The sequence below is a fragment of the Neoarius graeffei genome, chromosome 11, assembly GCF_027579695.1.
Source record: "Neoarius graeffei isolate fNeoGra1 chromosome 11, fNeoGra1.pri, whole genome shotgun sequence".
Classification (NCBI taxonomy): domain Eukaryota; kingdom Metazoa; phylum Chordata; class Actinopteri; order Siluriformes; family Ariidae; genus Neoarius; species Neoarius graeffei.
Genome location: NC_083579.1, coordinates 45,658,100 through 45,671,794, shown reverse-complemented (window position 1 = coordinate 45,671,794; position 13,695 = coordinate 45,658,100). Strand labels below are relative to the sequence as shown.

At 46.3% G+C, this 13,695-nt stretch overlaps 1 protein-coding gene across 2 annotated transcripts in view; it reads left to right on the top strand.

Moving 5' to 3' along the window:
• The window catches only part of gcfc2 (GC-rich sequence DNA-binding factor 2), a 33,473-nt gene extending 28,926 nt beyond the window's left edge, over positions 1 to 4,547 (top strand). For both annotated transcript variants that reach the window (XM_060934009.1, XM_060934008.1), the window contains 3 exons: positions 3,712 to 3,858; positions 3,970 to 4,109; positions 4,349 to 4,547. In XM_060934009.1, coding sequence (XP_060789992.1) covers positions 3,712 to 3,858; positions 3,970 to 4,109; positions 4,349 to 4,466 — 405 coding nt within the window. In that variant the 3' untranslated portion in view covers positions 4,467 to 4,547. The remainder of the gene's footprint in view (positions 1 to 3,711; positions 3,859 to 3,969; positions 4,110 to 4,348) is intronic.
• Positions 4,548 to 13,695: the final 9,148 nt, after the last annotated feature.

The following is a 13,695-nucleotide window of genomic DNA, read 5'->3' as shown; positions in this document are numbered from 1 at the left end:
AGTACTGTTTTGACATTGTAAAACAGTAATGATTTATAATCACACTGTGCAGTTCTTTTTTGAGTCTGGTTCTTCTCAAGATCTCTTCCTGATGATGTCTCAGGGAGGGTGTTTTTTTTTTTTTTTCTCTCTCTCTCTTCTTCATGCCAATGTCACCTCTGGCTTAGTCATTAGGGATGTAAACCTAAGTCTCCATCCGGATATCTGTAAATCTGCTTTGTGACGATGTCTATTGTTAAAAGCGCTATATAAATAGAACTGAATAGAAAGCTGAACCTGTGAAACACAGTTAAACTGAGATGTCAGATTTATTCAAAAGACACACTTGTTGCACCCCAGTAGCCTTTTTCTGCTCATCTCTAAAGTTCTGGATGCAGAGTGAGGAGAAGTGTAGGGCAATATTTACAAGGAATTTTTGGCATCCGTTAAAACATGTATTGATGTCTTGCTAATTGGTCATGTGGGCAGAGATCAATATTGGGGGAAACAAATGGTGTTTAAGACGTAAGGATTCATCCAATTCACGATTTTGATTTGATTCATGAAACTAGGTTCACGATTCAATTTTCCCACAATATTTTTGAAAAAAACAATTTTTTATTACCAAATAAACACGACATTCATTTTCCTTCTCTTTATGAACTTTGTTTGGGTTTTTTTTTCTTTTCTTAATAACCAACAATAATTATTTACCCACATTTGTAAAGGTTGGAGTAAAATATGTATTCGATAGCCTAATAACTAAAATATTGCTATTAAAATGAAAAAACCTAATAAAGCTGCTTTTACACAGGTAGCAGGAACAAGTTTGCACCCACTTTCTGTTGTGGTTACACACTTGCTATTCATCCGTGGAAAATCAGAGGCTAGACAGGTAAACACAAAAGCGTGCATGCACAAATCAGTGATCAGAAGCTTGTTTTTAACTTTTTTATTTTCCTCTCGCTGCTCGTTTCTGTTTAAACGCTCTGTGATTTGGTGGTAAATCGGCTCATTGCAGCCCGATTTCTCCAAATCCAACTGAGTATCTGCATCTCCCCCGGACTGTATGAGGGTAAGAACATCTTTAGTCCGGTTACCACTGCAATTGGCTTGGGAATCGCTTGACTCCATCGTTTAAAGGTGGAGAAGTTTGACAAGGAAAAACACTCAAGAAGAACTGACCGTTGAATTTGCAGTGAAGCGGTCTTATTCAGATGATAAATGACCTGGATGAACACTGGCGCGCACGCACACATAAGCCCTCCTACTTGCCACCACTTGTGTTTAGACGGTAAGCAGGAACAAGATGAACAAGTTGCACCACCTCGAAAAGTGGAGCAAGTTATGCCCACCGGTGTCAAATCATTCCAGAACAAATCGTGTTTAGACGGGCAGTTGCACCAGGGCAAATTGTTCCGGGAACAACTTTTTCCGCCGCAAGTGCCCATGTCAAAGCAGCTTTACAAATGGGTCTTTTCTTAATAAACATTTTACTACCTCCATTTTCTTCTCTTTTCTTTAGCTTTTGACAGTCCGTAAACAGAGAGCTTGAATTTCTTGTTAGTAAATCTATTTGTACGGTCAATCACACAACAGCTCTTTCCCATTTTAGATCTGGTTCTTTTGTATGTTTTTGCTGCATTACCGCTGTGTTACTTCCACCTAGGGTGAAGTCATTGTATGTTATTGCACCCTCTACTGTCTAAAGAATGCAATTACAGCTAGTAAAAACTAAAAGCTTGCTCAGTGATGATCGCAATTCATCTCATCTCATTATCTCTAGCCGCTTTATCCTTCTACAGGGTCGCAGGCAAGCTGGAGCCTATCCCAGCTGACTACGGGCGAAAGGCGGGGTACACCCTGGACAAGTCGCCAGGTCATCACAGGGCTGACACATAGACACAGACAACCATTCACACTCACATTCACACCTACGGTCAAATTAGGGTCACCAGTTAACCTAACCTGCATGTCTTTGGACTGTGGGGGAAACCGGAGCACCCGGAGGAAACCCACGCGGACACGGGGAGAACATGCAAACTCCACACAGAAAGGCCCTCGCCGGCCACGGGGCTCGAACCTGGACCTTCTTGCTGTGAGGCGACAGCGCTAACCACTACACCACCGTGCCGCCCCGATCGCAATTCATTTTTTATTTAATCAGTTTGAATCATCATAAGATTATATCGTGGTTTATCATTGCATGATGTACATTATTACATGCCTAGTATTTTGTGCTGTAATCACAGAGATAGTGGGCCGACATGTGGCTCGCTGTTAGCTGTGTTTATAGCACTGAATTGTACTGCTCTGAATATGAGCTGTACAACCAAGAACGTCTCATATTGGCTGACCTGTACATCACAGTGTAGGTTCTTATGGAACAGGTTTTGTGCTAGAGCAAAAAGTAGTCACACTGAAGTACCATGCACAAACATTACTGCCTTTGACTAATGACATGGCGAAAACCGTTACACGGTGAAAAGCAAAACCTTAATTGAATTGCTCTGACATCACTAAGAGAGATCAACCGGAGACCGTCAGCCCACCACTTAATTACAGCACAGCGCTGTACTAAAACACAGCAAGAATTTCCCTGATAAATGTTGTTCCTACTCCTTGTTTGTAGTATCTTAAATGTGAAAAAGATCAAGCAGGTGGTGATATTACTCTGTTACTTACCCACTGTGATGCCTGGAATAATGAAAGAACACCAGAAGAGCCATTAACCGTAAATAAGTGGAAGTTTTCATTTAACTTTTTTATTAAAGCTTCCACATTTTGAACATAAACAAATGCTTCCTTTTAGATGGATGTAGATGCAGTATTGCTGAGTCTGACAACACGTTTTAGCAATAATTCAGAGCAGATTTTTTTTATCATCTTATCTGGCCGACAGGTGATGAGCTTATGTCATCATGTGTTATCTGTCCGGTGTCGTCCACATTTCACGAAAATCACTTCTCTCTCAATTCTTCACCAATTTTTATTCTTTTTGGCAGGAAGGTAGGTCTGCCTGAGATGTATATAGCGTCTACCTACATTTGCATTATTGCAATTAATAAAGAAGATATGGAGTAATTAAGCCCTAACGAGCAGTTTCCACACACATCGCTTCTTCTCCCTCAGTTCTTCACCCATTTTGGTTCTTTCTGGCAGGAAAATTTACTGCATGTCAGTAACAAATGTGTATTTGATGAGGATTGGTGATGTTTTGGTTGTCCCCCCCCCCAAAAAAAAAAAAAAACTGTTTTCACTGGTGTGATTGCTTGTCACTCTGGCAGAGTATTTTCCTTTTTTTTTTAATTTAATTAATTCCAACTTGACCAAACGGAGCACAAAGTGTAATTTGTGATGCAAGTCCATCAACAAATTCAGAAATCATTTGGCATGTTTTTAATGGATACTGAAAATTAGTGATAAGACTGCAGTAAAAACAGAAATGAACATAACAGAACAATTCATACAGTTTGTCTTTGTGTTTGTGAAGAGCACAATTTATCTGCCATTTTAACTAACTGCATGAAAAACTCAGGATTAATCTATATGTTGCTTGCTTTGGGCCTGACCTATTGATTCAGTACCTTGTGTGGTTAGTTCAGGTCTTAACAGGTTCAGGAAAGACTGTTCATCATGTTTAGGTTGAATAAAATGTTTACTAAAGAGATGATGGCATCTGTTACTTGTAGACAGCGATATTAATCCGTATCAAAATTCCCTGTTTTTAAGTTGCTTGGAAACATGGCATTATGGGATGGCTTGATTGCTCAGGACATTTTGAAGGAGCTGATGCTGGACAAACTTCTCAACCGTTACCTCATGATGACTCTTCTGAATGAGTCTGATGTAAAGCACATTATACAGAAAAGCAAGAAGGTAATGATGCTCTGCAAAGCATGGATCAGATAAAAAATATTGTTTGGCATGTCAGTCTTTCAGTCAGCGTCATGTGTATGTTTTTTTTTTTTTTTTCCTTTTTCACGATAGGTGACAGAGTGTTTTCCAAAGTCCTGGTTTGTGGATCCAAGTACTGGATCATCACTGTCCCAACTGCAACACTTCCGCAAGCATCTTCTCCAGACAGCAGATTTATTGTGTAAAGACAGAAAGGATCCTAACAGCTGCAGGTAATTTTGAAATAAGTCTACGCTTAAACACTGACAGTATATTTTTAATGTATTTCTTCAGAGATTTATAATGTGAGTGACTGACTGATTTTGATATGATCTAAAACAAAAGGCTGATGGACAAATGAAGCTTCTGCTGTCACAATTTCAGACTCATGTTGTAAAATGGCACCAGTTAAAAACATGAGGTGTAATTAATGATGATGTGTGTCTTCATGTATCTCTCCTCCCCTGAGCAGAACGGGTCTATCTGATGTCATGATTCTTCTTTGGACCATCAAGGCATCGGAGAGCATGAAGATTATAGCAGAAAAACACAATTGTCATGATTTACTAGAATCTATAAAGTCGTCATAGTTTTATATCATTGTAACAATAAATCTCTTTTTATGGACAAGAAATCGGGTATTGTGTCAACAATAAACATGTGACACTGTTTTTGGAATTGTTCTAAGTTTTCATTTTATTGTCCCATGAGGGTTTTTTTTTTTCTCCCTGATTGATTTATCTTGCCATTTCTAACCATTCTAGCCCTTATAACTCTACAGCTACATTATTGAACTGGGAATCATCTCCCCTACTATACACACACACAGTTAACGGTGTTCTAATTCGAGGATATGAGTACAGTATATGGTGCTGTTTAAAGGCACATCCTGTGCAAGTATCCACAATTCAGCTTTGATGACAAGGAACTGAACGTCCATCATAACAATATCACATCTGTGACCATTAACTGCTCCCATATTTTGTCCTAAATGAAAACATATGGCTTCAATCCTGACAATTTTAGCATAACTCTATGCTCTAGGACATGGCTCTTTCCTGTGTTCATTTAGGATTTTAGAAATCCCAGGGTTGCATTGCATTATTCCTTTCAAACTTCTCTTGTGGGATGTTATTAAATTCTGTCACATCACTGCTACTTCAGTCTGTCAGAGTATGTGGCGTGTTGCACAAACTGAAGATTGTTAAATTCTATATTTTTGGTACTGTGTAGATCAGACCTCAGATTTAAACAAGGCTGTCTGATTGATTTGAAACAGCCGGAGTAAATAAGCACGTGTTAATGCAGTTTTAAAAAAAAAAAAATAAAAACCCACTAAAAGGACTAATAATTCAGCTTAAATTTCTGAATGATTAGTTTTACAGCTAAACACAGCCCAAGTGATTAGAACATACACGTGAGATCACATTGGGATTTGGTCACTGAACTCTCCAAAATGAAAAAATACAAAAATAAAGTTCAATATTTTAATATTCTGTACTATTCCTAGGTCCCTATGTAAATAAAATGTGTGATCATGACCATGTTAACTGTTTTGTACAAAAGGTCAGTGTAGAACCAGAGCAGGTGGGTGGAGCACAAGCACAGCAGGCCAGAACTGAGTTCTCAGAAACTTTGATTTTCGGTTATATACAGTAGGTGGCTTTTCAGCTCATTCACACATGCATTCGGGGCGGGAGAGAGCTCCCTTTCTCTGCTCTCTCTCTCCTTTTATAGGGCACGGTCACTGGGGAAGACACACAAACACAGGTTAACTCACATCAGGTGCAGTGATTCTGTCACTTACCTTCCCTGACTCCACCCTCCATTCACAGACCAACGCTTGACCACGCCCCTGCTGCCACATACCCCCACCGGGGTGTGGAGGGGGGGCGTGGTCCGAACAGAGGGTGAAAGGGCGTCCCGGTAGGTAGTAGCGGAGGGTGAGGACCGCCCACTTGATGGCAAGGCACTCCTTTTCTATGGTGCTGTACCGGCTCTCATGCACCGACAGCTTCCAGCTGATGTACAGCACTGGACGATCCTCCCCCTCCACCTCCTGGGACAGAACAGCCCTCTGTCTGACGCGTCCATCTGCAAAACAAAGGGGAGAGAAAAGTCAGGGGAGTGTAACAGTGGCCCCCCACACAGTGCAGCCTTTACCTCAGAGAAAGCCCGCTGGCATTGCTCCATCCACTGGACCGGATCTGGTGCCCCCTTTTTAGTGAGATCAGTCAGCGGGCTGGTGACGTCCGAATAATTAGGTGTAAACCTACGATAGTAGCCAGCCAGCCCCAGGAACTGTCTCACCCCCTTTTTGGTCTTGGGCCTCGGGCAGGCCGCAATCACTGCTGTCTTATTAATTTGGGGACACACCTGCCCATTGCCCAAGTGGAAGCCCAGATACCGTACGTCCACCCGCCCAATCGCACACTTCTTCGGGTTGGCTGTGAGACCCGCTCGCCTCAGCAACCTAAGGACGGCCCTTAGATGTTTTAGGTGTCGCGGCCAGTCATTACGATAAATAATGATGTCGTCCAAGTATGCGGCCACGTAGGTGGCATGGGGGCGGAGGACCCTATCCATAAGCTGCTGGAACGTAGCGAGCGCCCCAAACAGCCCAAAAGGAAGTGTGATGAACTGGTGTAAGCCAAACGGTGTGGAAAAGGCCGTTTTCTCTCAGGATAACGGAGTCAAGGGGATCTGCCAATATCCCTTTGTCAAATCCAGTGTCGAATAAAAACGAGCCATGCCTAGTCGATCAAGCAACTCGTCAATACGAGGCATTGGGTACACATCGAATTTAGACACCGCATTGACTTTTCTATAGTCTGCACAGAACCGGACCGACCCGTCGGCCTTGGGAACCAAGACCACCGGCCTGCTCCAGTCACTGTGGGACTCCTCGGCGATGCCCATTTCGAGCATGGCCTCGAGTTCTTCCCGAACCACCTTTTTTTGTGTTCGGGCAGTCTGTAAGGGTGGCTGCGCACTACCACCCCCGGGGGCATCTCAATGGGGTGTTCTATGAGGTGGGTGCGGCCGGGCAGGGGTGAGAATTCATCAGAAAATTCTGTCTGCAACTGGGCGACCTCCGTGAGTTGGGTCGGAGAGAGGTAGTCTCCACAGTGGACAGGAGCGGTGGGCGATGTCAATTTTACTTTTTGAACCTCTGGCCCCGGGTGGCATGGTGGTGTAGTGGTTAGCACTGTCGCCTCACAGCAAGAAGGTTCGGGTTCGAGCCCTGTGGCCGGCGAGGGCCTTTCTGTGCAGAGTTTTCATGTTCTCCCCGTCTCCGCATGGGTTTGCTCCGGTTTCCCCCACAGTCCAAAGACATGCAGGTTAGGTTAACTGGTGACTCTAAATTGACCGTAGGTGTGAATGTGAGTGTGAATGGTTGTCTGTGTCTATGTGTCAGTCCTGTGATGACCTGGCGACTTGTCCAGGGTGTACCCTGCCTTTCGCCCGTAGTCAGCTGGGATAGGCTCCAGCTTGTCTGCGACCCTGTAGAACAGGATAAAGCAGCTAGAGATAATGAGATGAGATGAGAGGAACCTCCGGCCCCAGTTCCGCCTTCTCTGGAACCACCGACACCAATGCCACGGGGACCTCCTCGTTCCAAAGTTTTAACAGATTGAGGTGGTAAATCTGTAATGCTCCACCCCTGTCCGTTCGCCGCACCTCATAGTCGACATCCCCAACTCGCCGTGTGACCTCAAAGGGTCCTTGCCACCTGGCGATCAATTTGGAGCTCGACGTGGGCAACAACACGAGTACTTTATCTCCCGCTATGAATTCCCTAAGGCATGTGCCCCTGTCGTACAGACGGACTTGACGTTCTTGGGCCTGTTGCAGATTCTCCTGGGTTAGGTGCGTGAGGGTGTGGAGTTTGGCGCGCAGGTTGATAATGTATTGAATTTCATTTTTGCTTGTTGAAGGTCCCTTCTCCCAATTTTCACGCAGCACATCTAAAATGCCATGCAGCTTACGCCCGTATAATAATTCGAATGGGGAGAACCCCGTGGAGGCTTGTGGGACCTCTCGCACTGTGAATAACAGGGGCTCGAGCCATTTATCCCAGCTGTGTGCGTCCTCGCTTACAAATTTTCAAATTATGTTCTTGAGGGTGCGGTTGAACCGTTCGACTAAGCCATCTGTTTGTGGGTGATAAATGCTGGTGCGGGTAGGCTTAATTCCCAGTAACCCATACAGTTTGCGCAGTGTGCATGACACAAACGCAGTGCCTTGATCAGTCAGAATCTCTTTGGGGATTCCGACTCGGGAGATGACGCGGAAGAGTGCTTCCGCAATACTGCGTTCTGAGATATTGCGAAGAGGCACTGCTTCCGGATATCGTGTTGCATAGTCCACCAGAACTAAAATAAAGTGATATCCTTGTGTTGACCAATCTAATGGCCCGATGAGATCCATCCCAATTCTTTCGAATGGGGTCTCGATTAATGTCAGAGGGCACAAAGGCGCTTTTGGAATGGCCGCTGGCATTCCAAAAGCTAACTGGCATTCGTGGCACGCCGTACACCACCTACGGACATCGCCGCAAATCCCTGGCCAATAGAACCGGGCCATTATTTGGGCTAGTGTCTCATCCTGCCCTAAGTGTCTGGCCATGGGATTAAAGTGAGCCACCTGGAATATAAATTCCCGGCGGCTTTTTGGGCTCAAAAGCTGTGTTATCGGTTCCTTCGTCTGAGTGTCCTGTATCACTCGGTATAATCTATCCTTAATAATGGAGAAATAGGGGAAGGACAGGGTGGCGTTTGGCTGGAGCATTTGACCATCGATTACTCTCACTTGGTCAAACGCATGCTGCAGAGTCTCATCTCGTGACTGCTCTAATGGGAAATCTGCGAGGGATTCCCCAAGAGAGGGAGGAGGAGCCTGCTGCTGCTCACTCTGACGCGGTGATGATGTAGATGGCTCTGTGACAGCTGCTCCTGCCAATGCCACACCGGGACCTCCCCCCGCTAAATTATGGCAGGCCCAACTCTTCATTAAATGTGACATTAATTCCCGAAATCCCGGCCAATCAGTCCCCAAAATTATCGAGTGGGTAAGGCGAGGATTAACTGCCGCCTTTACTCTAAATTTCTCCCCTCGAAATAGAATGTGGACCGACACTAAAGGGTAGTTGTGAACATCCCCATGTACACACAACACCTTCACCAATTGTGCTCTCCCCAATGCCTCGTCTTGCACCAGGCCTTGGTGGATTGAGATCTGATTACAGCCGGAGTCCACCAAAGCCTGATACGTATCGCCTTGGATACTCACCGGTATGCGATACGCTCTGGCCCGATCGAGGGCGGTCCCTGGCGCATCAGGGATCCAGACCACCGCGCCCACCTCCATTGCCGAGCACTGATGCTGGAGGTGCCCCTGCTCCCCGCAGCGCCAGCATACCGGCCCAGGCTCTCCCTCTGCACCGGTGTTTCGGCGCTCACTCACCTGAGGGGGGGGGGGGAGACACAGACATGGAAGTAGGAGACGGTAGGGCACCGCGGGCCGGCTGGGGTGGAGCCGGCCCCCACGGTGGGGGAATGGGGTGAGGATGAGAAACAAAAGGGGGGGAGAGAGAGAGGGGAGAAGAGGAGACACGCTGTCCTGCCGTCGGAACAGCCACCATATGGTCCTCCGCCAGCTCGATGGCCTGATCCAGCGACGCCGGGCGATGGCACTGGACCCACTCTGCTGTTCCTTCCGGAAGTCGGGCGATGAATTGTTCCAGCGCCACCAGGTCAATGATTCCCTCAGCATCACGGTTGTCGGCCCTCAGCCACCGCCGGCAGGCGTCCCAGAGTTGCTGGCCAAACGCGAACGGCCGGCCGACCTCCTCCAGGCGCAGCACGCAGAAGCACTGCCATTGCTACTCCGGGGTGTGCCCCACACGATGGAGGACGACCCTGCGGAGGTCGGCGTAGATCAGCCAGCTGTCGGCGGGGAGCTGTAACGCGGCCAACCCCATGCCTCTGCTGCCTGCTCAAAAAGAGCGAGGAAGGCTTCGGGGTCATTGTGCAGACCCATCTTCATTAGGGTGAGGTGGGGAGGGTCCGCGGCGGTGGTGATGGTGGACCCCGCCGACACGAGCAGGTGCCGGAACGCCTGGCGATCTTCCTGCTGTGCCAGCACCAGGGCTTTGAACCGTTGTTCTTGCTCCTTCCGGAGGGCGACCAGCGCCTGGTGCTGGCTCTGTTGGGCCGAGGTAAGGGCATGGACCAGGTCCTTGAAGGGGGAGGACTCCATGGGGCTGTCTCCTTCTGCGCTCCGTCCCAGGTTTTGGCACCACTGTAGAACCAGAGCAGGTGGGTGGAGCACAGAAGCACGGCAGGCCAGAACTGAGTTCTCAGAAACTTTTATTTTCGGTTATATAGGTGGCTTTTCAGCTCATTCACTCTCTCACACGCGTGCACACATGCATTCGGGTCGGGAGAGAGCTCCCTTTCTCTGCTCTCTCCTTTTTTAGGGCGCGGTCACTGGGGAAGACACACAAACACAGGTTAACTCACATCAGGTGCAGTGATTCTGCCACTTACCTTCCCTGACTCTGCCCTCCATTCACAGACCGACGCTTGACCACGCCCCCGCTGCCACAGTCAGATTTTCCTCATAGCTAATCTCTTCCGGGGCGGCACGGTGGTGTAGTGGTTAGCGCTGTCACCTCACAGCAAGAAGGTCTGGGTTCGAGCCCCGTGGCCGGCGAGGGCCTTTCTGTGCGGAGTTTGCATGTTCTCCCCGTGTCCGCGTGGGTTTCCTCCGGGTGCTCCGGTTTCCCCCACAGTCCAAAGACATGCAGGTTAGGTTAACTGGTGACTCTAAATTGACCGTAGGTGTGAATGTGAGTGTGAACGGTTGTCTGTGTCTACGTGTCGGCCCTGTGATGACCTGGCGACTTGTCCAGGGTGTACCCCACCTTTCGCCCGTAGTCAGCTGGGATAGGCTCCAGCTTGCCTGCGACCCTGTAGAAGGATAAAGCGGCTAGAGATAATGAGATGAGATGAGATAATCTCTTCCGTTGAAGCATGTTTTCAGATGACACTGATAGATTTCATCTAAAATGGATCATAAGATTTTACACCAACTTGTGGAGACCATGTTGGCTCAAGTGAACACTGTCATTAAAGCAAAAGCACACAAACCAAATACTAAGAAACTGAAACTCGTAAATATTTCCGAGATTCTACTTTTCACTCAAGTTGTTATTATTAATATCATAGGTCATGTGATATTTGCATTAAATTGGGAAAGAATACAAAATAGAAATATTTTCATTTGGGGGCGCAAACTGTTAGACCCCACTGTATTTAGATGTACACAGGGGCGGTCCTGGGGGCGGGTCGACCGGGCAGCCGCCCGGGGCGGCATCGCGGGGGGGGGGGCGCGGGCGCGAAAAAAAAAAACCCAGCAGGGGGTTTTGCCTGGGGAGTAAATCACTCTAGGATCGCCACTGGATGTACATACAGCATAAACATTAAAAAAGTTGTCAGTTTTTTTGTTGTTGAATTTTGATGGGCTTAACGTTCCAGTTATTCCATGATGTCCTTTATACAGTTTTTTAGTTTAATGTTTGCCAATTTTGGGAAGAGTCGCTAATAAACACACCTTGTAAGATGTTAACTATACCCAAAGCACCTTAAAAACAAGACTAACAAACAGTTAGAGTAGTACACCACTATATCCAAACCCTTATTATCCAGTCATGCATTTTCTATGCACCTTATCCATTGTGGGTCACGGGTGAGCTGGAGCCAATCCCACCTAACACTGGATGAGAGGCAGGGTGCACGCTGGACAGTTCGGCAGTCTATTGCGGGGTTAACACAAGCTCCTTTTACACTGCCTGTTTAAGACGGAAATCTTACGCCTTTATTCTGCCTCACGTTCTATATAAAACATCTGAATACGGAACAGGGCTCTGTGGTATTCCACCTCTGAGCCAGAACGATTAGTAGTAACAGAGCCAGAATCGACATCTGTGTAAAAGGGACAGCCAGCATGGCGGGACAGGGGTGTGATGTTTTTAACGTTCTTCTTTCCAAGAGCAGCGTGAATTCAAATGTCTCCGTCTGCAATGTCTAAAATCTGTGCGACTTTCTGCCTCTTTTTACTTTCTCCTCCAACATATTTTTGATCCCACAAATGTTGCTTGCATGTGTCGCTCCACTCCTCTCTTCCTCCTTTCCCTTCTCTCTCTCTCCCTCCCCATAAAGCCAGCTCAGTTTGTGATCTCTAAAGAACACAAACATTTTATATATATTGAAGCTGTTACTTCCCTTAAATGTGAATTATTTAACAGATGTGATTACGTGCTGCATATGATTCTCAGTACTTTTGCTTGTGTTTGAAGAGTGGTATCAATGTGCACAATTCACAAAAGCACCTCAACACTCAGTTCAACAGTCGTTGTTTTTAAATTAATGCCGGTATGCTCAAGGTATTCGTATTTCTGATGTCAGCCGAGACGCCGAAGTTCCATTATGACATGTTACGGCTCTGGTTGCAGAAAGATGGCTATTATTGATCATATTGATGTGCCTCATTTATGCCAATATTACGGAATATCTGTGTAAAAAGGGGTTACAAAGAGCCACTCACAGTGACACCAAAGGGCAATTCAGTGTAGTCAGTTGATATAATCAGCATGTCTTCAGACTGTGGGATGAAACCAGAGTACCTGGAGGAAAAGCTATACAGGCACAGGGCAAACATGCAAACTCCACACAGAAAGATCCTAGTCAGCTGCAAGCTTCAAACCAAATAACCTTCTTGCTGAGGCTGTGAGGCAACAGTGTTAACCACTGCCCCACCATGCCACCCTAAACTCTATTACACATAAACAAACAATGATGGAAGATTTCTCTACTGTAATAGATAATCCAGGTGATATTTACTGTATATCAATAATTATTCTTAGCAGTGAAACTGTTTTGATTTGGGTTTTACCCAGTTGTGAAATCACTATGAAAATGGCAGAAAAATCTATTCATTCGTCTTCAGAAACTGATTTCTCTTGGTCAGGGTCAGTGGGATCTGGAGCCAGTCCTGGAAATATTTAGTGCAAGGCAGGAGACTCCACCTGGGATGGGACTTTGGTCCATTGCAGGACATCATTCACACACTCCTTCACACCTACAGGCAATTTAGAGCAGCCACTCCACCAACCTACATGTCTTTAGACAGTGAAAGGAAACCCATGTGAGGAGAACATGCAGATCTTCACAGACAGTAACTTGAGCTCAGGATGAAAACAGGAACCTTGGAGCTGTGAGGAACTCAAAAGAATCAAGTCAATGTATCAGTGTAAACACAAACTAATTGTCACAAGTAGATTTTTGCTGAATGTACTGCAATAAATACAAAAGCAACTAGCATGTGGTCCAAATTAGTTTTTCCATCCATCCATTATCTGTAGCCGCTTATCCTGTGCAGGGTCGCAGGCAACCTGGAGCCTATCCCAGCTGACTATGGGCAAGAGGTGGGGTACACCCTGGACAAGTCGCCAGGTCATCACAGGGCTGATGCATAGACACAGACAACCATTCACATTCACACCTACGGTCAATTTAGAGTCACCAGTTAACCTAACCTGCATGTCTTTGGACTGTGGGGGAAACTGGAGCACCCAGAGGAAACCCATGCAGACACGGGGAGAACATGCAAACTCCGCACAGAAAGGCCCTCGCCGGCCGCTGGGCTCGAACCCAAAACCTACTTGCTATGAGGCGACAGTGCTAACCACTACACCACTGTGCCACCCCAAATTAGTTTTTGCAATGTTTCAATCGATCATTAATTGAAATATTA